General features: G+C 47.0%; 1 protein-coding gene across 1 annotated transcript in view; it reads right to left on the bottom strand.

Annotated features, from left to right (window-relative positions):
- NFE2L3 (nuclear factor, erythroid 2 like 3) overlaps positions 1–24,519 on the bottom strand; it is a 94,722-nt gene that overhangs the window by 47,675 nt on the left and 22,528 nt on the right. The window contains exon 2 of the mRNA XM_029589138.1: positions 1,728–1,910. Coding sequence (XP_029444998.1) covers positions 1,728–1,910 — 183 coding nt within the window. The remainder of the gene's footprint in view (positions 1–1,727; positions 1,911–24,519) is intronic.

Here is a 24,519-nt window from a genome sequence, read left to right as displayed (position 1 = left end):
TAAGTTGCTGTTTCAACTGGCACATGTATCTTCTCGCAGATCGCCGAACCACTGCTTCGAATCCTCTCAGGAGAGAGTAATATCTGGCCGCTATGCATGAGCACAGCTCACCTCCGCGCCTGAAGTTCGCCCCGCTGCATCGCCGCCACTTTCCCTTTCACTCCCCTCACCAGGGCCGGAGTTTTTCGCCACAGCAGTCTCATACGAGAACTGTTTTAAATCAGGCAGTTTTTTGCAGACCAACATAGTTGAGGTGCCAGTAATCAGGAGGAGGAAAGTTAAGTGATCCAAATGCCACGATGGTCACCGGGAGGGATTCTTAAAATCAGGATCTGGAGCATCTCGCCTAAGCTGCCATTCAATAGCGTAACATATTTCCTCCCCAGCCAGAATAAAGTTTGACTTAGCAAAGCTAACCAGAAAAACCCAAGGACTGGAGGAATCCTATCGTCTTCCCGAGGGACTCCATGAAGAGTGATGGGACCTATGCTGGCAAGCTGTTTCCTGCTCCGGAGTTGAGGCTGGGCTGCTCCAGAGAAGCTCTGAGCCGATGGCACAGACTTTCTTCAGCCTCAAGGGGGAATGGTCCTGAAGGAGTCCCTCACATCATTTGGATACACTTCTCACTGCCTCATCCAGCACCACAAGCTTCCATGTCACATTGACCCCATGACCTGAGGCAGATCCAGGAACAAGTGCCATGGGGGGGGGGGGGGGGGGGGGGGGGAGGGTCCAAGCCTTTCCATGCTTATGAATCAAGATTGGGAGGATTCCCACCTTGACTTTGTGTATCAAGAGTCAAACAAACATTTTTGAGCCTGAGGAAGGGCTCCCCTGTTTAACTTCATACCAAGGCTTTGGGCTCTTATTCACTAACACCTTCCTTAGAGCCTCCATTTTCCTGGCGTGGTGTTGCTGCATCAAAAGGGGATATCCAACCATAGCTGTAGCAGTTGGAGGAGTCCTGGTCTGGTCTGGGCTCGGGCAGCAATAAAACAACCAGCGGGAGTATCTGTAATGTACATCTAGCACCTAGATACAGGCGAGTGCAGGTTTCTTGGCCTTGGAATTTTCTGTACTCATCTTTGATTTCTTCTGTTTCTCTCTCTCTCTTTTTTAAATTAGAACTTAAAAATGCTGTTTAAGGGTTTGCCAAGGCAGCAGCAAAAAAAAAAAAAAATAAATAAAAAAAAATGGAAGAAGCAAAGAGGCAGCAACACGGTACAATGCTCAAAAGTTGAAAAAATATTGAAAGATTTGGAACTGGTCTGTGCAGTAGCTCGGACAAAGCAAGACTGAGTGGCTCATGAGGCAGCTCAGTAAAGTCTTGCTGAGGGAGAATACAAAATATACTGCCATCGCTCTGGGGTGAGAATGCAAAGCATAGGATTACTCATTGCCAGAGCTATCCACACCCAGACAATGCAATGTGATACAATCTGCTTCTAAAGGTCAATGAAATATCAAATGCTATTAACACAATCCAGGGGAAAGACATGCCTCAACGTATCTCCTAGTTATCAAATTTAAAACAGATCCTTTGACCATGTTCTTTAAAATCATGCATATTCTCGTCATGTTTGTATACATGAATTTGCAACTAGTAAATCATTTTATCAAACCAATAATAAAGCTTAAAAGGCTTCAGGCAGAAAAAAAAAAGCAAAAGAAATAAAAATTATATATCCTATATCTCCTTTTAACTACCCTTTTGAAAATCTGCTTACCTCAGTGCAAGGCTTGGTATTTTCACTTGCATGATAGTCAACATTATTCCCTGGTACATTTTGTTCTCCACTGTCTTCCTGCTGTAGTTTCTCACCATCCTGTTCCAATGTTGAGTTATTTTCCTCATGCAGATAACTGTACTCAAAAACTTCTCGATCTGCTCCCGTCTCCACATCTTGTTGCTAGAGATCAAAACAGTGATGTAAGATAAAGGTGTGGCTTGTATTTCATTGATACTTTGAACTTTACAGACCACAGAGCTGTAAACATGCTAGCAGTATTTTTTCTGTTCCAGGTTAATAGTTAAGAAAATAAAATCAGACAATCAGATTTTGGCACACACAACACACACCCCCACCCACTTTAGTCAACCCAATTTCTACTATCAGCATTGTGTGTAAAAAGATAATGCATCTGCAAATCCATGCATGTTGCAAACTGGAATATATGGATGAGGTCAGAGGGATGATTAAAACCATTTTGAGCAGGGCTCGAAAATAACCAGGCACCTGAAATTCAGCACCCGCTTGCTTCCAAGCTCAAGTGGAAGAGCCAGCACTGGAGTCAGAACCAGAGCCTGGGCATGGAAAAGTACAGCGCGCAAAGCTGGTAGAAACTTACCCCAAAAGACTTAAAGATGTTATTGCAGCAAAAGGTAGTTCTATACTTATGCAAGCAGCATTTTTCAGTTTCTAATTTTATTTTACAAAAAAATGCAGAGAACAAATGAATTGTGACTTTGAAAATGTACTTTACGAGGATACCTATTTACAATAAACATACTGTCAGGAATAATCTGTGTAAGTGTCACTTATAATCCACACAAATCTGCTTTTTTTTGGAGGTGGGGTCAAATACTTTTGCAAGCCACTGTATATATTGTCATACTATATATGACAAAGGAGGGAATGGTAGGAAGCTTGTGAGAATAACTAAGGCTGCTGAAATGCTAAAAGTATGTTAAAGGTCAACACTGAGTTTTGTTTCTTCCTGTCGGGGTCAATTTTCAAGAAATCATTTAATTTACAATAATCCAACTTCATTAGCACATGAGATAAAATTATAATGTCAACTAATTAGGAAAATGTTATGCAAACAAACTCACTGGTGTTAAGTTAGGGGCAATGGCGTATTTATATATAACAGCTCAGAAAAGCTAAGCAGGCATTTACTCTGCATTGTTTGGTAAGCACTGTTCCTATTGTAAGATATTTTATAATAAATGCCTAAAGATTTTTCTCTTACTGGTTGTTGATATTCAGCGTTTAACTAGTGCCCCAAACAGAAGTTAATGATACATGTGGAAGATAATAGTTGCTGGATCAATAGTCAAAGCTCTGGGAAAAGTTGTCCTTGATGGAGGAGAGTCTACACTCGGCACAATCCAAAACTAATTATAAAAAGGGTCACTATGATAAAACAAGGATATTTGTTAGAAAAAAAAAATGAAAAAAGGAGGAATCCATAAAGTTAAAACACTTGCAGGAGGCGTGGACACTGTTTAAAATTACCATTCTTGAGGCCTAGACAAAAACATATTCCGTGCATTTAAAAAAGGTCGAAGGAAAAACAAACAAATGCCAGGGTTGTTTATAATGAAGTGAAGAAGACAATTAAAGCCAAAAAGGGCCATCTTTCAAAAAATGGAAAGCAGAAATAAATGAGGAAAATAGGGACAACTATATCCACTGATGATTTGGATATAAAAAGTAATTGCAGGCTAAGAGAGAATTTGACAAGAAGCTTGCCCCAGAAGTAAAAACAAGTAATTAAAGTGTTCAAGTACATTCGAAGCAAAAAGGCTGTGAAAGATTCAGTTGGACCACTAGATGACTGAGGGATAAAAGGGGTGCTCAGGTAGGACAAAGAAATGGCAGAAAACTAAACATTCTTTGCTTCTATCTTTCCCGAGGATAATGATTGGGTCATACCCACACCAGAAACTTTTTTTTTAAAATGGTGACGACTGAGCCACTAGATGGAATCACTGTGAAATAGTGAAACAACTCAGACTGACAGACTGGTCCCAGTGATTTGTTATTCTTCAGACAGCATGCACTTTAGAGTTCTGAGGAACTCAAAAATGAAATTGCAGACCTATTTCTAGTGATTTGCTATAGAAGATTGGAGGTGGCCAATGTGAAACCAAATTTTTTTTTTTTTATTAAAGGGTTCCAGTGGTGATCCGGGACTTTTTTTGCTGGGCAAAATGGTAGAAATTATTCATAAAAGTCAAAATTACTGACCACATAAATCAACATGGCGAGAGTCAAAAGTTTTTGCAAAAGGAATTCTTGCCTTGCTAATCAATTAACTAGATTTTTTTTTGAGGGTGTAAATAAACAGACAGATAGAACTGGCAGACAGAACTGAGCCAGTTGATATAGTGTATTTGGATTTTCAGAAAGCATTTGACAAAATCCCACACAAGAGGGTCCTCAGGAAATTGGGAGGTCACAGGATCAGAGGCTGTGTCCTACTGTGGATTGGTAACTGGAAAAAAGATAAAAACACAGCGGGTAGGACTAAAAAGGTCAGTTTTCCAAATTGAGAAAGGTGGTTACTGGAGTGCCCGAGAGGTCTGTATTGGGACCTGTGCTGTTTGGCATATTCATAAACGATTTGGAGAAAAGAATGAGTGAAGGGACCAAATTTGTACCTGATATAAAATAGTTTTAAGTCACTAAAACAGCAGTAGATTGTGAAGAACTGCAGAAAGACCTTGTGAGACTAGGAAACTGGGCTTCTAAATGGCAAATGCAATTTAATGCAGAAAAATACTGCACATAGGGAAAAATAATCCCAGCTACAGGTACACGATGCTGGGTTCTGTGTTAGGATTCACCATTCAGAAAAAGGTCCTTGGAGTCTTTGTGGACAATACCTTGAAATATTTAGCTCTGTGTGCGGCGGCCATCAAAAAGGTAAATTATTTGGAAAGGAATAGAGAACAAACTAAGGGCCGAATTTTAAAAGCCTTATGCGCGTATGGGGGGGGGGGGGGGGGGAGTTACGCGCACCGGGCCTATTTTAAAAAGGCCCGGCAATGCGTGTAAAGCCCCGGGGCTTTACTAAAGGGGTGATCCAGGGGCGGAGCCAGAGGCCTCCGCTCCGACCACAGTGGCCATTGCCAGTGTCTGAGGATTGTGTGCCAGCAGGTGCAAAAGGTAAGTTAAAATTCAGGGGGAGGTTAGAGTAGGGCTAGGGGAAGGGGTGGGAAGGTCAGGCTACAGGGAAGGGAACGAGGGAAGGCAGCGCAGCTCGGCGCACGCAAGGTGCACAATTGTGCATCCCCTTGCGCGTGCCGACCCCCGATTTTATAACATGCGCACGCCTGTGCATGTTATAAAATCGCACGTCCATGTGTGCGCGCCGGGTAGATTGATGATTTTTACCCCGAAGCAGGAAAGTCTAATACCATGGGAAAGATTAAGGTGTTGGTTGTTTTAAACTGCTGCTGCTTTTAAGATTATATCTTAACCTAGCAACACGATAAATTTTTACAGAACACAAATTGGGAGATTTTATTGTGCAATTAAAAAAAAAAACAAAAACACAAGAATAAAAAGGAGCCATGATTATATTTGGCAACCGATCACATAATACATCATTAAGCATGCGGTTGCGACTTACGCCACCATGTGAGGCTCCATTTATGATTTATTACTTCAGGTTATCCATCTGTTAATTGCTTTGAATTATTCCCATGATTCCAGATCAAGACAAATATACATCAACGCCACCATGAACAGCTCCAGTGGTCTCATGAATATTTGTGAATGAGGCGGGGCAGACACACAGGTAACAATCCCTTTCGCACCAAAAACCTGCAGTAACCTAAAAAGGACAGGGGCAGCAGATGTTAAAATTGCTGCTGAAGCCTGTTGTGTAGTTCTGCTTCTCTGACAGATGTTCCCCTAGCAGGGAGGCAGCTGTCTCTCTCCTTTCACAGGGACCAATCCTCTTTGCCCTGCCCCTCCTTTGGGGTGAGGAGTTGAAGTAATTCATAGTGAGGGGGCTAGAAATGCAATGCTTTTCGGTTTTTGACTTACAAAGTTGCAACATTAGAACGTGTGCGCTACCCAATAAAGTATTACAGCTACGGATTACAAGTAAATCCGGGAACAGCAGCCTCGACAAGCAACATACTTGGTGAGCTTTAAAAAAATATCGTGCTCGTTATGCGGGCAACGTGGACTAGTAAGCGTTATTTGTAACATACGCAGGTATTTATAGCCCCCCCCCTCCCTGTGGTCAGTTTTCACAGGGCAACCACTTGCATTGCATTGCAAGTTCCTACCCATAGAGAACACCCACAAAGTGTGTGTGTGTGTGCTTTGCGCCTCGCACTTATATTTATTTATTTATTTATTTATTTATTTATTTAAAGGGTCTTTTGTACCGATATTAGTCGAAACATATCGGTTTACTTATATCAGTGGCCCAATAGGGGACAAAGCGGCGTACAGAGATTTGAAAATCAAAACATGTGCTGTTTTACTCCCCCTCCCCCACCCTTCCTCACTGGGAACCATCCTTTTCAACACAACTTAACACACGTGTGCTGTGGAAGCCTGCCCACACTTCTAGCTGGGGAAAAGACTTTTCAGCCAAGCCACTTCACTCAGAGCAACGGCTGTGAAAAGCACCCTCTATTTTTCTTAAAATGTTAAAGAACCAGGTTCGCTGAAATATACCTAGTGGGTTAAGGAGGATGCCTGTATTAGGCTAACAGACTGTTTACAAAGCAAGCTTTCAGGTCTACTAGGGTCCCTCCCCCATCTAATAAATTTATAGTACAAATATAGGCTGTAACTCAGATCCCAGGGCTGGGATTTCACAGGATTTATAGGACAAGCCTAAATGGTCAATTTTCTCAGGGATCTGTACTTGGACCGGTGCTTTTCAATCTATTTATAAATGATTTGGAAAGGAATAAGACAAGTGAGGTGATCAAATTTGCAGAGGATACAAAATTATTCAGAGTAGTTAAATCACAAGCGGATTGTAATGAATTGCAGGAGGACCTTGCGAGACTGGAAGATTGGGCATCCAAATGGCAGATGAAATTTACTGTGGACAAGTGCAAGGTGATGCATATAGGGAAAAATAACCCATGCTGTAGTTTCACGATGTTAGGTTCCCTTTTAGGAGCTACCACCCAGGAAAAAGATCTAGGCGTGAATAATACTTTGAACTTGTCGGCTCAGTGTGCTGCAGCAGTCAAAAAAAGCCATGTGGAAAGAATCTGCTTAGTAACAGCCATACCCAGCCTGTTGAGTCATAAGAAACAAAGAATTGGGCAGATAGTCTATGGCTTGCTGTCCGGTCCAAGTAGATGACCAAGGCCCTTTTACAATCCAGTGGGTGCAGCACTCTTTCCCCTAGGTTGGAATGAAACCTAGGGAAAAAAAGTGGGCAGGACAATGCCCCGGTTAAGGTGGAACTCTGTAACCACCTTCGTAGGACCACCCCATCATGGAAAAACCTTGTATAGGGTGGATGTCACCAATGCATGCAGCTCACTGACCCTGCGTGCCAATGTGATCGCTATCAGGAATATGACCTTCCAGGTCAAATACGTAAGAGCAGAGGAGCGCAGCGGCTCAAACGGCAGTTTCATCAACTGGGCCAGCACCACATTTGTGTCCCAGGACACTTCGGGGGCCCGTAGGGGAGGCTGTAGTTGAAGCAATCCACGCATGAATCGCCCTACAAGGGGCTGCACTGAGATGGGCGAGCCATCCATCACCTGGTGGTACGCACCTGTGGTACTCAGGTGCGTACCCACCAGGTGATGGATGGCTCTTCTGCTCACACCAGATTGTAAACCTCCTCCACTTCAAAGCATAAGACTTCCTGGTGGAAGGCTTTCTTGAGACTACCAGGACCTGAAACACATTCTCTGAGAGATTCAGAGGCTGCAGGATCAACCTTTCAACATCCAGGCTGTCAGAGACAGGGCCTGGAGGTTGGGGTGGAGTAATCTGCCCTGATCCTGTGTAAGAAGATCTGGGGCAGTCCCCAGACGGATTGATTCCCCGCTAGGAGAGATCCCGCAGTAGCAAGAACCAGATTTGTCTCAGCCAATGGGGAGCAACGAGGATCATGGTCTCCCGGTCCTGGTGAAGCTTTAAGAGAGTCTTCCTCACCAACGGAAGTGGAGGGTATGCATACAGGAGGCCCAAACCCCAATAGAGGGAAAAGGCATCCATGGCTGGCTGGTCATCTGACCTGGACAGGGAGCAGTACTGAGGAACTTTCCTGTTGCAGGGGGAAGCAAATAGATCCACGTCTGGGGTTCCCCAGAGACTGAAGATCTGGTCTGCCACCTCCTCCTTCAGGGACCACTCGTAGGGCCAGAAGGTGAGACTTAGCCTGTCTGCTAGGGTGTTCTCTGCCCCGGCCAAGTACATGGCCCAGAGCAACATCCCCTGAGACAGGATCCAGCTCCAAATCTGTACCACCTCCTGTCAAAGGAGGAAGGACCTGGTGTCCCCTCGCTTGTTTATATACCACATGGTCACTTGATTGTCTGTCTGAATGAGGATCACCTTGTTGGACAGCTGATCCTGGAAGGCCCAGAGTGCATACTGGATCACCCTCAGCTCCAGGAAGTTTATCTGATACTGAGCTTCGAATGGTCCAAAGGCCTTGGGTGTGGAGGCCATTCAAATGGGCACCCCAGCCCAGGTGGGATGCATCTGTGGTAAGCACCACCTGGTGAGGGTAATCCTGAAAAGGCAACCACTGTTTCAGACTGGATGTGGACCTCCACTAAGCCAGGGAAGCCCTGAGAGAGGGGGAAACCTGGATGTGTAGCCTGCTGCCATTGGGAGCTTAGGGTCCACTGGGCTTGACGAATGGGGTGACACGGACCGTCATGGCCATGTGCCCCAAAAGCTGCAGCATACACCGCACAGAGACCAGCCGGCGGTGTTGGACCTCCTTCGCCAGGGTTAGCAGCGCAGGCAAAAAGGCCTTCACCTGTGTCGCGTCCAATACAGCTCCTATGAAATCCAGCCGTGACGACAAACAGATTGGATTGGGGGGAGTTAATTAGAAAATCCAGGTATTCCAACACCCAAATGAACCAGCGTAGAGCCTGCAAAGCCCCTGCTTGTGAGTCACTCTTGATCAGCCAGTTGTCAAAATATGGAAAGACCTGGATTCCCAGCCTGCACAGATAGGCACCCACCACAGCCAAACACTTCGTGAAGATCTTGGGGGGGGGGGGCGCGGGAGCACGCAGTATTAAAAATGTTGACAGCCCACTGTAAGGCAGATACACCTCCTGTGACTGGGGAAGCTCTCGATGTGGGTATACGCATCTGAGGTTGAGAGCGCAAAGCCAGTCTCCTCTCTGTAAGAGGGGAACCAAGATGCCCCAAGGATACCATCTTCAACCTCTCTCTTGAGAAATCTGTTCAAGGCTCGCAGATCAAGGATGGGACGGAGGCCTCAAGTTTTCTTTGGAATTAGAAAACAACGGGAGTAAAACCCCCATCCCTGCTGCTCCTGAAGGACAGGTTCCATTGCCCTGGCCGTTAGAAGGGCCAAGAGCTCCCCTCGCAGCACTTCTCGATGCGAGATGGGATCCCATTGTGGGCACAGGGAGAATCCAGCGGAACAGTCACAAGATTCAGCCTGTAGCTGTGACACATGATGGACAAGACCCACTGATCCGAAAGTCACGGTCTGCCACCGGTCCACAAAAAAAAAAACAAAAAACACTAAAAAAAAACAACAAACAGAGCCTGCCCCCGACTGGTGGGTCCTCCGGTACCGGAAGAGGCGACTGGCTTATGCTCCTCGCATCCAGTCAAAACCCTGGTAGCGGGGCTAGTCTGGTGCGATGGCTGAGGTCTAGGGCCCTGCTGTTGCCGAGATCTGCCTCTGGCGCTGGTCTGCTGTGGCTGAGAGTGAGGGGCAGGAGAGTAGTACTTCTTTGGTCTGTAGAAGGGTCTCCGTGACCCTGGCAGGGAGGACCTATTAGAAGAGCTGGCGAAGCTGAAGCACAGGCTCATAAATGCTGTAGAGGGTCTCATGGTGATCCTTCAGCTGTGCGACCGCCTGCTTGACCTTGTCACCAAACAGGTTATTGCCGGTGCAGAGTCAGCTAGCCAGTCCTGCACCTCTGGACGAAGGTCCGAGACACAAATCCAGGTGACACACCAAGCCGAAATGCTGGCTGCTGCAACTCGACCTGCCGTATCTCATGCTGTCCACACTCCGGCATCGATGTCTACAGGGCCTGAAGTGGAGGGTTTGGATATTCCCAAACCAAAAACCTTCTCCGTCTTGTCCAACCTGACCCAACGGTCATTTGAGCGATCAATTCGCAAGCCCGAATATTGTGCGATGCCTCCAGGCAGAGGATGCACACTTCGTGTGGATCCGTCAGGGACATAGTCTGGGGTATTGGGGGCTGCCTTGAGGCTTACTGGGGACCACAAAAGGAACGACAACTGGTGGGTAAGGAGAAGCGCAAAAAAATACTCACCGACTGAGAAAGAAGTGGGAACCAGAGAGAGACCCAGTGTAGAAGAAAAAAGCGAAAAAACTCACTTTTAAGAAGTTTCCCTGAGAGAAAGAGAGCACAAACTCCACCTCTGCAAGACAATAGCTCCACGGAAAAGAAAGGACTGAAGAGAGCCCCTGCATAGACACATGGATAGTGGCAGGCTCCATCGGATGATGTCACCCACATGTGAGGACTACCTTCCTCCTGCTCGTCCTAGGAGAAAGAGCTCAAAGCACACAACCAGAGCAAGGGAACCTCCCAGATGAGTTGATTTTCAGTCCAGGATATGCATCAGATTATCCTCTGCCACCTTTTGACATAATAAACAATTCAGTAAGTCAAACTCTAGCGCTCTTCCCTGGGATAAGCAGCACGGGATATATCCATCCTTTGGAATTCTGCCAGGTACTTGTGACCTGGATCCTATCCTTTGGAATTCTATCCTGGATTGGCCACTTTGGAAACAGGATACTGGGCTTGATGGACACTTGGTCTGACCCAGTATAGCAGTCCTTTTGACATAAGGAGTTGTGCTGGTTTTGTTTTCTACATATTCTTTATTAAAAATCCCGCAAAAGCCTCCCTCAAGTCTCTTAATAGGAAAGATACCATGTACCATTTTATGCAAATAGTTTTGTAAGGTGTGAACGGTAGGAGCTTTGCATCACGACAAACCACCTGAAGATTCCCTTGAACTAGGCAAGAGAGACACCTGGCAGGCGATGCAAAAAGGTAGCAAGCAAGGATCTATGATCCTCTTACAGTCAGCATGTTATCTCAAATCAGACTGGGGCTGCTCAATTTAACGGCAAAACCTGAGATGGCAGGCCCAGGGGCACTAAGCAGATGAGTCCCCCTCCCAGCCCCTTGCCTTAAAAGGGCAACTATAAGAGGTGGCGAGCTCACCCCTGGTGCCGTCTGCCTGCGTAATTGTTTTACAAAGGCCTTTTCTCCCTAGGAGGTCTCAGCAAAATAAGTCCAGCAGCTGGAAATAGCACAGGCGCCCTTGATTAAATTTTCATGAGGCCCAGCTGCTGCAGCAGAGCTGCACTCTGAAACCGTGCACGGGCAACAAGAGAGAATCCTGCCGCACGCACGCAGATCCACACCCTGTAAATTGTGCGCTGAGCGCTCTGTGGGCCTTGCTTGCTTTTAGGGATTAGTTCATGAGCATCCAAGCATAACAAAGGGGGGGGGGGGGAGGGGAGGAGGAACGACTCCGAGCTGCCAGGGATGCTCACTTGCTGCTTGTACCGATGGCAGCATAGCAGATTTCTGAAGTCATTCAGTTGAGTCAAATGCGCTTTCTAAAGAATCTTAAAAAAAAAGCAAAAACAGTAGCAAAAACTGATCCGAAAACTACAGAGAGCACTGTACTGCCACAGCTACCAGCATCTTGCAGTCACTGTGCTGGTCTCGGACGCCCGCCCCCTTTCCCCGTTGCTGGGCTGCAAATAAGAAAGAACACCACTACTATAGCTCAGACCAGCTCACCTTCTCTTCCATGCAAAAGAGAAACCAGGCCGGTGAAGTGGAGCCTTAGCAGGCTGTTGGAGGTGGGAAGGTGGGAAGCTGTAGGAAAGAAACTGAGAAAAGGAAGCAGCACAGGAGGGGGAGAGACTGGAGGAAGAAAGGGAGCAAAGACCAGGAAAAAAAAAAAAAAAAAAAGCTAAATTACAAAGAACGAAAACAAAAAATTATAAAGTTACATTTTATTCCCCGCCCCCATTTCTATTTTGGCTGGTGCTGATCATACCCCTGCAGAGCCTATCCTGGAGCTGGCAATGCCCTGTCCAGGTCACTGCCGGGAGCAGGGTAGGGTGGTTCCTACATTACATATGTTGTGCGAGGGAAGCTGAAGCAGTGATCCAGTACTTGTGCACGCAGCGCGATAAGGTTTCAGGTAGAAGCAACATACTAGGAGGCAGATGCAATAATTGTGCGCAGAAAACAGTGGACCAAACTAAAAGGAGAAATTACCAAGGCAACTAATCTATATGTTAGAAAAGTAAAGAAAAGCAAAAGAAAAATGAAACCTATCTGGTTCTCAAAGGAGGTGGCTGACAAAATAAAGGCTAAAAGAACAGCATTCAAGAAATATAAAGGATCCCAAAGGGAGGAGCACAAAGAAGAATATCTGGTGGAACTGAGGGAGACAAAGAAAGTAATCAAGAAGGCAAAAAGTCAAGCAGAAGAAAGGATTGCCAAAGAGGTAAAGCGAGGTGACAAAACATTTTTCAGATACATCAGAGAAAGGAGAAAAGTCCAAAGTGGTATAGTGAAACTGAAAGGTGAAAAAGATCTATGTGTGGAGAGAGACTAAGAAATGGCAGAAATATTAAACAAATACCTCAGTTCGGTGTTCACTAAAGAGGACCCTGGAGAAGGACCGTCGCTGGTTAACAAGAAATCGGATGGGAGTGGAGTAGATGTAACTCCATTTACAGTAGAGAATGTATGGGAAGAGCTGGGGAAACTGAAAGTGGACAAAGCCATGGGGCCTGATGAGGTTCATCCCAGGATACTGAAGGAGCTCAGAGATGTGCTGTCAGGTCCGCTGTGTGACTTGTTCAATAGATCCCTAGAAACGGGAGTGGTGCCGAGAGATTGGAGAAGAGCAGTGGTGGTCCCGCTTCACAAGAGTGGGAACAGAGAGGAGGCTGGTAACTACAGACCGGTTAGCCTCACTTCGGTGGTGGGAAAAGTAATGGAGTCACTGTTGAAAGTGAGAATAGTGAACTATCTACAGTCAGGAGAATTGCTGGACCAGAGGCAGCATGGATTCACCAGGGGAAGATCCTGTCAGACAAATCTGATTGACTAGGGAATTGGATAGAGGAAGAGCACTAGGTTTCTAATGTTGAAATAATCAGCATGGATAATATTTGTATCTGTATCTTATGGACGGATCAGAGGATTCAGTATCAGACATATCCAATGTACCTAATGTAAGACACCGGGAAACTGCTCACAAAGTTTTTCTTTGAAAATCTAGGGACCAGCCAATACTGTGGGTACTTGCACACCCACAGATTTTGTACCTGCATGTGCATAAACAGCATATGCAGGAATTTCAAAATGATATCCCAGCTCCACCCTCCCCCTTAAAGCCTTGTGCTCTTCCCCCCACCCCCGTGTCACACATTCCCCACATATGCATTTAGAATACATTAAAAAAACATTCAAAGTACACTCTTCTGAGGTTAAAATATCACCAACAGCATGCATATCATATTTACATGCTGTGCTGTGGTGCCAACAAGAGATGTTTGGAACCCATACAGTATCATGCCTATGGTAATGCATGCTGTGAGTGGGCTTCACCCTGAGAAAGCCATGAGTAAACTGAATTACAATATAGTAAATCTCCTATACCAGAATAGAACTAAAAGCCAGCACAAACAGTAACAACCCTACCTATGAAGACACAGCACTGTAAATATTACATCAGTTCCTAGAACACCAATACACCTCCTAACAGGAAAACAGAACAAACCAGGCTGTTAAAGATCCCTACGCAGAAACTAAAAACTAGCAGAATCCCTCACCTCAGTCACACAATCAAAAAACACAGACCAACTCTCAAATACAGAATAAAGAGATCATGGTTTAGACCAAGGAAACTCGTTCCTGCTTGCCATACTGGATATATTGGCAGCCTTTGACACTGTCAATCATCAAATCTTTCTCTCCCGCTTGGCAGAGATAGGCATCGCCGACACAGCCCTAGCCTGGTTTGCCTCTTATCTCACAAACAGAGAATACCTTATAAAAATCGATAACTTTGAATCTGCTCACGTTCCCCTCATGCAAGGCGTCCCCCAGGGATCCTCCCTATCCTCCACCCTTTTCAATATTTACCTCCTCCCCCCTCTGCCACCTACTCTCAGACCTAGGCCTGAACTTTTTCTTATATGCAGACGATGTGCAAATTCTCATCCCCATTCAAAAAACGCTCAATGAAACCATTCTTTTCTGGGAATCCTGCCTAGTCGCCATCAACTCCCTATTAGCCAACCTTCACCTTGCACTTAATGCAACCAAAACCAAATTACTCTTCATATCCAAGCAACCTGAACACGCCTCCTCCTCCACCTCCCCCCTCTCCACACCCCCCTCTGTAAGAGACCTGGGAGTCACACTTGACCAACACCTCAACTTCAAGCCACACATCAAGTCCCTGATTAAAGCAGGATTCTACAAACTCCAGATCCTTAAAAAGCTTAAGCCACTACTCCACACACAGGACTTCCGTTTAGTCCTGCAGTCCACCATTTTTTCCAAAGTGGAATACTGCAACGCCCTGTTGCTAGGCCTCCCATACTCCACCATCAAACCACTGCAAACACTACAAAACGCCATGGCAAGAATCCTAACTAACACACGCAAAAGAGAGTATATTACGCCCATTCTTGTAGATCTGCATTGGCTGCCCATCCCTTTCCGCACCAAATATAAAACCCTTACCATACTCTACAACATTCTCTACAAAAACAACTCCGCCTGGCTTAAGGAAATGCCCCACTTTCACATTTCCCATCGCCCCACAAGATCCACCCTTGCAGGCACCCTACACACACCCCCCCTAAAGACAGCACATCTCTCCACCACCAGGGAAAGAGCCTTCACCATCGCAGGCCCTGCCCTCTGGAACTCCCTCCCCACACACCTCCGTCTTGAGCCCTCCCTGCCCAATTTCAAAAAAGACATCAAGACCTGGCTCTTCAGACAGGCCTACCCTGAAACCAACCCCCCATAGACACCCCCCCTTAAAAGCCAACCCCCATAGACACCCCCCCTTTTCCCCTCACCCTTCGCAATTCCTGCACGCTCCTACGGATTTCTCACTAGCTTGCTATCTGAATATTTTTGCCATAAGTTAATTGTATCCTATACCCTGCTGTAAATAAGTTGTAATTTATAACCTGCTTTAAACAATCACACCTCTGCAGCCCTTCTGCTGTAAATTTCTTCTTCTGTAAATAACTTCTCCACATATATGGTTACTCTTCTCTATTTTCTCAGCTGCTATCCCTTCCGCCTCTTTCTTTCCCCCTCACTCCCACCCCCCTTTCTCACCTGCTCCCTCACCCGCTCCCTGTTTTTTGTAATTTCCTCCTTTCGCAAGTTTTATTGTAAACCGGCGTGATATGCCCTATGAACACTGGTATATTAAAAGCTGTTAAATAAATAAATAGAGACATGCTGACAAAAATAAAACTGGAAACTGCAACAAGCCAGAATATGTATGCAGTGCAGCAATGGAGAAAAAAAAAAAAAGAAAAAGAACCATCACCATTCCTCAAAGCATCAAATAAAATCAAGAAATATAAAATAATCGTAAGAGTAAAACCATACTAAAATTTTCAAAACAGCGAATGAATAGAAAATCCAATAATTAAAAAATCAAAACTTTTCCAAATGCCAATAAAATATTTCAAAACAGCAGACAAGTCAACCACCCAATAATAAAAACTATTAAGGATTTTTAAAAGTCCTCTGCTTTCCATACCTGGCAATATTTGATTTCCAGATTGTCATGGATTAGCAGAGGGAGAGTGGGGGGGGTTGTTGGGCACAAACTTTCTCCTCTCTCAGACACTTACTTTATCACACCCACACTCTCTGCCATGCTCAATCTCACCCACACCCTCTCACTTGTTTCCCCCCTTTGGAAGCACAAGGAGCAGGAAACGCAGAGGTAGCAGCAGTCTCCTCCTTCAGCCCCAGGGCCCACCAGACTCCTTCTAGCGCCGGGGCTGCATTGCTCCTGCTCTAAATTGAAGAAAAGCTGATGCTGCATCTTCTGGCAAATGGGCAATGCTGCTCCTACTGTGAGAGAAAAAGAGGAGTGATGATTCATTGTTCTTGCGGCCCCACTGCTCCTGAATGCCCGGGGCGAAGGAGGTTGTTTCCTGCAGCCACAAAGGCGCGCGGCTCTCACTGTATTTAGAGGGAAGGCCAAGGGGTCTTCTTCAAGCCAGTGGGCACCTTGCTTTTATTACTCCCGACTGGAGCTGGGGGGCAGACTATTCATCTCAAGGCCCCGCAGACCACACTGCTCCAGGATGCAGAGGGAGAGAATCCTATACATGCTGCCTTTGCTGGTGTGACAGGGTTGGCATTTTTTGTGCAATGATCAGGACGCCCTTCCCCAATGAACATCACCTCTGCAGCATCCCCAGCTGAACCAGATGACCACGCTATGCAGAGGCCCGGTGGAAAAGTCTTCCCTAGGGCCAGGAAGTATACTGGACTGCCATCCCTTGGCTCCAAAGCAGCAAAGGGAGGACCCAGGGGTAGTGGTTTTCCTAGATGCTTCTACCTCAGGCAAGTACTCTAAGGGATCCAACTTGGATAATGAATCAATGACAAATTACTACTTAACTGATTATTTATGTATTTATTTTTTTTTAGGACAGTCAGATGAATCCATAACAAGTGAGTTATGCACCTCTACCAGCAGATGGAGACAGAGCCAACTGATGTCACAGTATATATAGCCCTGCATTGACATCAGCCTGCCAGTATTCTCTTGAAAATCAACTGGACAGACTAGCAAAACTTATTAAACAGATAAGCATTTCCATACTTAGCCAACAGGCAACACTGAGCTCAGAAAGGACTGGACTAACACTTACCAGTAATCCCTGTAACACATAGCCACTGAGGAAGACCATAATACAACCACTCGGCAGCCAAGGGAGGGAAGCTAGATTCATCTGTCTTAAAGAAAAGGAAATTATCAGGAAAGTCGTCATTTCTCATTTCTTAGTGTCCAGTCAGGTGACTCCAGAATAAGTGAGATGTACCCAAGCTACTCCCAAATAGGGCGGGAGGCTGCCCACGGTCCAGTCAAAACTGCAAGTGCAAAGACTGCATCCTCCCAGGCTTGCATATTCAGATGATAATATTTGGGGGAAAAAAAAAAGTGTATAAGGAAGACCACATGGCTTCTCCCATTGACATTTGCCGAGCTAATTTCACTTCCATCCATGACACTGCCTGAGCCCTAGTGGAATGAACCCTGACCTGACTAGGTAACTGCTTCCCAGCATCAATTGATGCAGCCGTGTCTACCTCCTTAATCTATGAGCTATGGTAACCCGCGAGGCCGGCTCTCCCTGCCTAGTACTGCTGTGAAGGACAAACAGACTATCCTTCTGTGAAGGCTTAGTAACCTCCAGATACCTGACAATATGTCTCTTGACAATATCTCTCTTTGTCCAGAGACGGCAGGGAGTTGGACTGATTCAAGTGAGTCAGTGGCCACCTTCAGTAGAAAAGAAGGAACAGTTCGCAGCTGTACATCCCCTGGAGTAATGGCTCCCAGTAAAACAAAGCTTGCAGTTTGAAAACACTACGTGAAGAACAAATTGCCACCAGAAACACAATTTTCAAGGTCGGTAACTGCAAGGTCAGGATACGCATCAGTCTAAACGTAGGGCCCGCTAAGAAATCCAATACCAAATCAAGACTCCACAAGGGCACCAGAAACCACAAAGGAGGACAAAGATGTTTCACTCCTTTCAGGAAATGGGCCGCATGAGGATGAGCTGACAAGAATCCACCATTCACCTGACCTCTGAAACAAGTGAGAGCCATTTCTTGTACTTTTAAGGAATTAAATGCCAAGCCTTTATTCAAGCCATCCTGCAAAAATTCCATAAAGAGAAGATCTTGACCGAACAAGGAAGATTACCTCGATCCTCACACCAGACCTTAAACACTTGCAAACCTGCACGTAGGCCAAGGAAGTGGAGAACTTTCTAGCTCTTAGCAAGGTGGAAATCACTGCCGCAGAGTATTCACGTTTCAGCAAGCAAGCTCTTTCAAGGGCCATACTGTAACACAACACAGAGTCGGATCCCTGTGCACCGGAAGCCAAAGTGGAGCTTCCATGGTCTCCTGGAATAATCTGGAGCAACCAAGAGCACCATCTCTCTCTTGGGCTCGATCCTTTGGACTAATGTGCTCAACATGGGTCATGGAGGAAAGGCGTACAGAAACTTGACTTGACTTTCGACCACTCCTGCACCAAGGCATTGATCCCCAACGACTTTGAATCTCTCCTGTGACTAAAGAATCCTGAAACTTTCGCATTGTGAGAAGTTGCCAACGGGTCTAGAAATGGGAGACCCCCCAGAGATCCAGAATCAGCTGAAATGCCTTGTCTGATAGCATCCATTCTCCTGTGTCCAGACTCTCCCTGCTGAGACAGTCTGCTCTTACATTGTCTTTTATTGCTGTATGCAAGGCTGAGATCTGGATTTGTAGTTCGGCCCATTCCAAAAGTGGATCTATCTCCTGTGACACTTGTTGGCTCTTGATTCCTCCCTGCTGATTTGCATAAGCCACAGTTGTTGCATTGTCAAACATTATCCAGACCGTTGACCCTGAGCCTATCGCTGAACTGCAAACATGCCAGCCGGACTGCCCTGGCTTCCAAACGATCGATGTTCCAGAGAGACTCTTCTGCATCCCAGCTCCCTTGCATGGTCATCTCCCAACAGTAAGCTCCCCAACCATGGAGACTTGCATTTGTCTTCAGTACTAGCCAGTTCGGTGGTACTAGGGAAATTCTCTTCCTTAGATGATCTGGCTGTAGTCACCACCGCAGTCGGGAAGAGAATTCCATCCGCAGGTGGAGTCAAATTGAATAATCCAGCGATTATTCCGCCGAGACAACAAGGAGCACTGAAGAGGACACAAATGCGCTCTCACCCATGGTACCATTTCCAGGGTTGCTGCCATTAAACCAAGTACCTGCAGGTAGGACCATACATACCGGCTCTGCCATCAACTTCTGAATTTGAGTTTCCGGCAGGAAAACCTTGCCCTGCTTTGTGTCAAACCAAACTCAGAGATATTCCAATGACTGAGCAGGCTAAAGAATGTTCCTGGCCAGGTTTACCACCCAGCCGAGCTTCTGCAACAGAGAGATCACCATGCAGGTCACCAGGCAGTTCTCTTCCAGTGACTTGGCTCGAATCAGCCTATCATCCAAACATGGGTGTTCTAGGTTCCCATCCTCTCTCAATTCTGCCACAACTACTACCATTACCTTGGAAAAGGTTCTGGGAGCGGTGGCCAGATCAAAAGGCAGTGCCCGAAACTGCAAACCATAGGAAGCGTTGATGCTCTAATTGAAAGGGAATGAGAAGATAGATCTAAATGGATAGATCTAAAAAGGTCAGAAATCCCCCCGACTGCACAGCGATTATCACCAAGCGCAAGGTCTCCATGCGCAAACGTGTCACCCGCAGATGACGGTTGACTCCTTTTGTCCCATCCTGGATCTCAAGGTTTGCTCCTTCTTGGGCACAATGACATAAATTGAATATCGCCTTACATTTTCTTGAGACGTGGGCACCAGTATTACAGCTCTCAGACTGAGGAGCCTTGCCAATGTATCCTCCACTGCCTGCTTCTTTTGCAGGGAGACTTTATGAACACATCCCGAGGAACACTGTAAAACTTCATCACATATCCTTCTCGTATCACCTTCAGGACCCATTGATCCGATGTGATCTTGACCCACCTCTGATAGATGAGAAAGAGGCGTCCCCCTATCTCCTGTTCCAGAGGGTGGGTTGGCAAAAACCTTCATTGGGAGGCTCAAGAAGGTCCGCTAACTGAACCTGCACCCCTTCTGGGCTGTCTAGGTCGAAAGGACTGAGACCTACCAAACGTTCGAGTCCTCTAAAAGAACACTCCTCTAGAGAGTCAAAAATGCTTGGAACCCCCTAGCATGACCTCTCATGCTAAAGGAGCGTGGCCATCTGCTTCTTCTTATCCTCTGGTAAATCAAGGGACCGATGATTTGCCCCACTTATGGGCCAGTTTCTCCTACTTGCTCCCAAACAAGAGCGAGCCTTTAAAGGGCAATTTTGGGAGGTTAGCCTTGGAGGTTGATATGGCCGACCAATTTCTCAGGCATAACTGACATCTGGACACTATCACCAAAGCCACCCCCTCTGGCTCAGGTGTGGACCAAATCGCAGCCTGCATCTGCCAAGAAGGTGGCCATTGGCTCCATAACTGCCCTGGAATTCACCCCAGAGTCATCAACATCTTGAGAGAGAAGTAAACAAGAGTGAGCCACCAGGGAACAATGGAGAAATTACTTACCTGATAATTTTGTTTTCCTTAGTGTAGACAGATGGACTCAGGACCAATGGGTATTGTGCTCTCCTGATAGCAGATGGGAGTCAGATTTCAAAGCTGACATCACTCTACATATACCTGTGCAGGAAGCTTAGCTCTTCCGTATTCTCCTCGAAAAGCCATTGTGGATATGTTTGCTTAAATAACTTGTTTAAACTCAAACTGGTTCAAACTGATTTTCAAACTGGAGACCACCAGTGCACTCAACACCAACGCCAGATGAACTGTGGGTGTCTTGAACTAGGGGTAGGCCATGGCTTACCCGTATTAGATTTTTCTCGAGGTTTGTTATCAGAGATTCTCATTTTCTGGGGCAGCCCTGGGTGGGATGCTGAATCCATCTGTCTACACGAAGGAAAACGAAATTATCAGGTTAAGTAATTTCTCCATTTCCTAGTGTGTAGCTAGATGGACTCAAGACTAATGGGATGTACAAAAGCTACTCCCGCACAGGATGGGAGGCTGCCCATGGCCCACTTAGTACTATCTTGTGAAGGCTGTGTCCTCCCTGGCCTCAACATCCAGGCAGTAGAATCTGGAAAAGGTGAGCATGAAGGACCACGTCGCCACCCGACAAATCTTGGTGGGCGACAGAAGTTTGGTTTCTGCCCAGAAGACTGCCTGGACCCTCGTTGAGTGAGCCCTAACCTGTAGGGGTAAGGGCTTTCCTGCCTCTATGTAGGCTGCCATGATTACTTCTTTGATCCAGCAGGCTATGGTCGCCCGCGAAGCCATTTCCCCTTGTTTCTTCCCGCTGTGAAGAACGAACAGGTGATCCGTTTTGTGCACAGTTTCAGATCTTTCCAGGTTTCGGACTAGGAGTCTGCCGACATTCAGATGGCGAAGAAGGCGTGAGTCTTCCGAGTCCTTATGCTCATCTGGAGATGGTAGCGAGATGGTTTGGTTCATGTGAAACTGAGAAACCACTTTCAGTAAGAAGGAGGGGACAGTACGCAGCTGTATGGTTCCAGGCGTGAACCTAAGGAATGGTTCCCTTTGAGTAACTGCACTTCTCCAGGCAAGTCCTCTCAAGGGCCAGACAATAAGAGAGAATCAAGACCGATCTTCGTGGAAAATCAGGCCCTGCTGGAGAAGGTCCCTGTGTGGAGGTAGGCACAGAGGGTTCCCCACAAGTAGTCTTCGCATGTCTGCATACCATGGTCATCTTGGCTAGTCCGGGGCAACTAGTAGAACTAACCCCCTGTGATGCTCTATCTTGCGGATGACCCTGCCCAGTAGAGGCCATGGAGGGTCTTCCTCTGGCCAGGTCTGGATGAGAGTGTTGATTCCCTGGGATTGTGGTTCTCATCTGCGGCTGAAGAACCTGGGAACTTGGGCATTGAGACGGGTTTGCCAGTAGATCCATGGCTGGGAGGCCCCAGCGATTTACTATCAGTTGGAAGGCTGTGGTCAACAGTGTTCATTCCCTTGGGTCTAGGATCTCTCTGCTGAGGTAGTTTGCTGAGACGTTATCTTTTCCCATGATGTGGGAGGCAGAGATCCCTTGCAGGTTTCTCTCTGCCAATGCCATGGGGATTCTATCTCCAGAGATGCCTGCTGGCTCTTGGTTCCTCCCTGGCAGTTGATGTAAGCAACTGTTGTTGCATTGTCCGACATTATCCTGATTGACTGGCCCCAGAGTCTGTGGCTGAATTGCAGGCACACTAGTCTGACTGCTTGAGCTTCTAGGTGGTTTATGTTCCATTCTGTCTCTTTCTTGTTCCATTGTCCCTGGGCCATCAGTTCCTGACAGTGTGCTTCCCCGCCGTTGTAGGCTTGCATCCGTGGTGAGCAAGATCCAGTTCGGTGGGGAGAGGTTTACTCCTCTGCTTAGGTCGTCTTGTAGCCACCATTGGAGTTGGTCCCGAACCTCTGCTGGTAGTTGGAGGTGAATTGAGTAGTTCTGGAACAGTGGGTTCCATCATGACAGTAGGGAGCGCTGGAGCAGTCGCATATGGGCCCTTGCCCATGGATTGACTTCCAGGGTTAATGCCATGAGGCCAAGGATTTGAAGGTAGTCCCATACCTTGGGACATGCATTGGTCATCAATCTTCGCAATTGCTCCATCAGTTTCCTTCTCCTTGGGGGGGGGGGGGGGGGGGGGGGGGAGGAAGACTTTGTTCTGTTTGGTGTTGAACCGGGCCCCCAGGTACTTTAGTGACTGAGAGGGCTGGAGACAGCTCTTGCCCGTGTTCATGACCCACCCAAGCTCCTGCAGTAGGCTCTTAACTCTGGAGGTCAACTGCCGACTCTCCTTTGAAGACTTTGCCATGATCAGCCGATCGTCCAAGTAAGGATGTACCAGTATCCCTTCTTTCACCCGCCATGACCACCATAATTTTGGTGAAGGTCCTGGGGGCGGTAGCTAGGCCGAAGGATAGCGCCCGGAACTGGTAATGGTGACCCAGCACCGCAAAGCATAGAAAGCGCTGGTGACCCTGATGGACTGGGATGTGAAGATAGGCTTCGGAAAGGTCCAGGGAGGTTAGGAACTCTCCCGGTTATACTGCCATTATAACAGAGTGCAGGGCTTCCATGCGGATGTGTGGTACCTCTTGAGGGCCAAGATGGGCCGGAACGATCCTTCCTTCTTGGGAACAATAAAATAGATTGAATAGCACCCAGTATTTTGATCTCATAAATTTGTCCAGGGGGATGCTGTGGAATTCCAGAGAGTACCCCTCTCGAATGATGTTTAGGACCTATTTGTCCGACGTTATCTCGACCTATCTTTGGTAGAAGAGGGCAAGTCGACCACCTATATTTTCTTCCTGTGGATGGGCCGACCTCCTCTCTTTTTGGGGTATGGCTGGAACCTGCCCCCGGGCCTGCTCCCCTTTTGGTGTGTCTGTTCTGAAAGGACTGGGACCTTCTGGAGGGGAGAGGTGCCTGGAACTGCACATTCCTGTAGGGTTTAAAGCACTGCGATCCTCTGCCCTTGGTTCTTCTGGGTGTGGAAAGCTGAGGTCTTTTATTCCTTTCTTCCAGTAGTCGGGGCACTGGAGATTCACCCACATTTGTTGGCTAACTTTTCCAATTTGCTGCCGAACAAGAGAGATCCTTTAAAGGGCATTCTTGTGAGGTTCGCTTTAGATGTCTCGTTCACAGACCAATTTCATAGCCATAGTTGTCTTCTGGCTGCCACTACAGAGGCAACGCCCCTGGCTGAGGTGCGCGCTAGATCTGAGCTTGCGTCCGTGAGGAAGGCCGCTGCCAGTTCCATCGATTCTTCGGACGTATTTGCATCTTTCGAGAGGAGCAAGCAGGAACGTGCAACCAGTGCACAGCAGGAAGCAATCTGCAGTGTCCTTGCAGTTGCGTCAACAGCCTGCTTAAGAATGGTCTCCAATCATCTGTCCTGTGTCCTTCAATGCCGTTCCTCCCTCAACGGGAATCATTGTTTGCTTTGAGACTGCACAGACCATAGCATCCACTTTCAGGAAACGCAGGTGTTCCTTGGCTGCGGGTTCCAGAGGGTATAGGGCTTCCAAGGCTCGCTCCCCTTTGAAGCTGGCCTCCGGTGCATTCCATTCCATGTCGCTCAGTTCCTGAATGACCTCCATCATAGGAAAATAGCATGAGGCCTTACGAAGGGACACCAAGATGGGGTTCCTCTTTTGTTATGCCATAGGGTCAGCGCCCAGAACACCCGGCGTCTTCAGAGTCTGGGAAACAAGGGCTGGTAATTCATCCTTGTGGAAGAAGCGAAGCATAGCTCGGTATGGTTCCATCCCTGGAGGGACCTCTCCTTCTTCCAGGGAGTCACTGTCCTCATTTGAGGTGTCTGGATCCCTATTAGAGAAGATCTTGATTAGGCGAGGCATGTCTCGAGGAATCCGGGTAGTGCTGGGAGGATCTTGTGCTTCTGGCAAGGATTGAGCCTGGTGCACAGCTGGGCTGGTTGCACCTGAATGAAGGTTTGCAGCCCTTTAAAAAATTCCACCCAGGAAAAGGTCCCTGGGTCCATGTTGATCCCGGGGGGGGGGGGGTGTTTAGAGTAGGGGCCCTGGAAGTGCCCCCCTGTGGAGGAGCCAAGTCTGAGATACATAGGTGTGGGGTACAATCGACAGTAGTTCCGGACCCCTCTCCGGACAGTAGG

The sequence above is a fragment of the Rhinatrema bivittatum genome, chromosome 2 (assembly GCF_901001135.1).
Source record: "Rhinatrema bivittatum chromosome 2, aRhiBiv1.1, whole genome shotgun sequence".
In the NCBI taxonomy this organism is placed as follows: domain Eukaryota; kingdom Metazoa; phylum Chordata; class Amphibia; order Gymnophiona; family Rhinatrematidae; genus Rhinatrema; species Rhinatrema bivittatum.
Note: the sequence above shows the minus strand (reverse complement) of the source record. Positions and strands in the feature narration are given on the sequence as shown.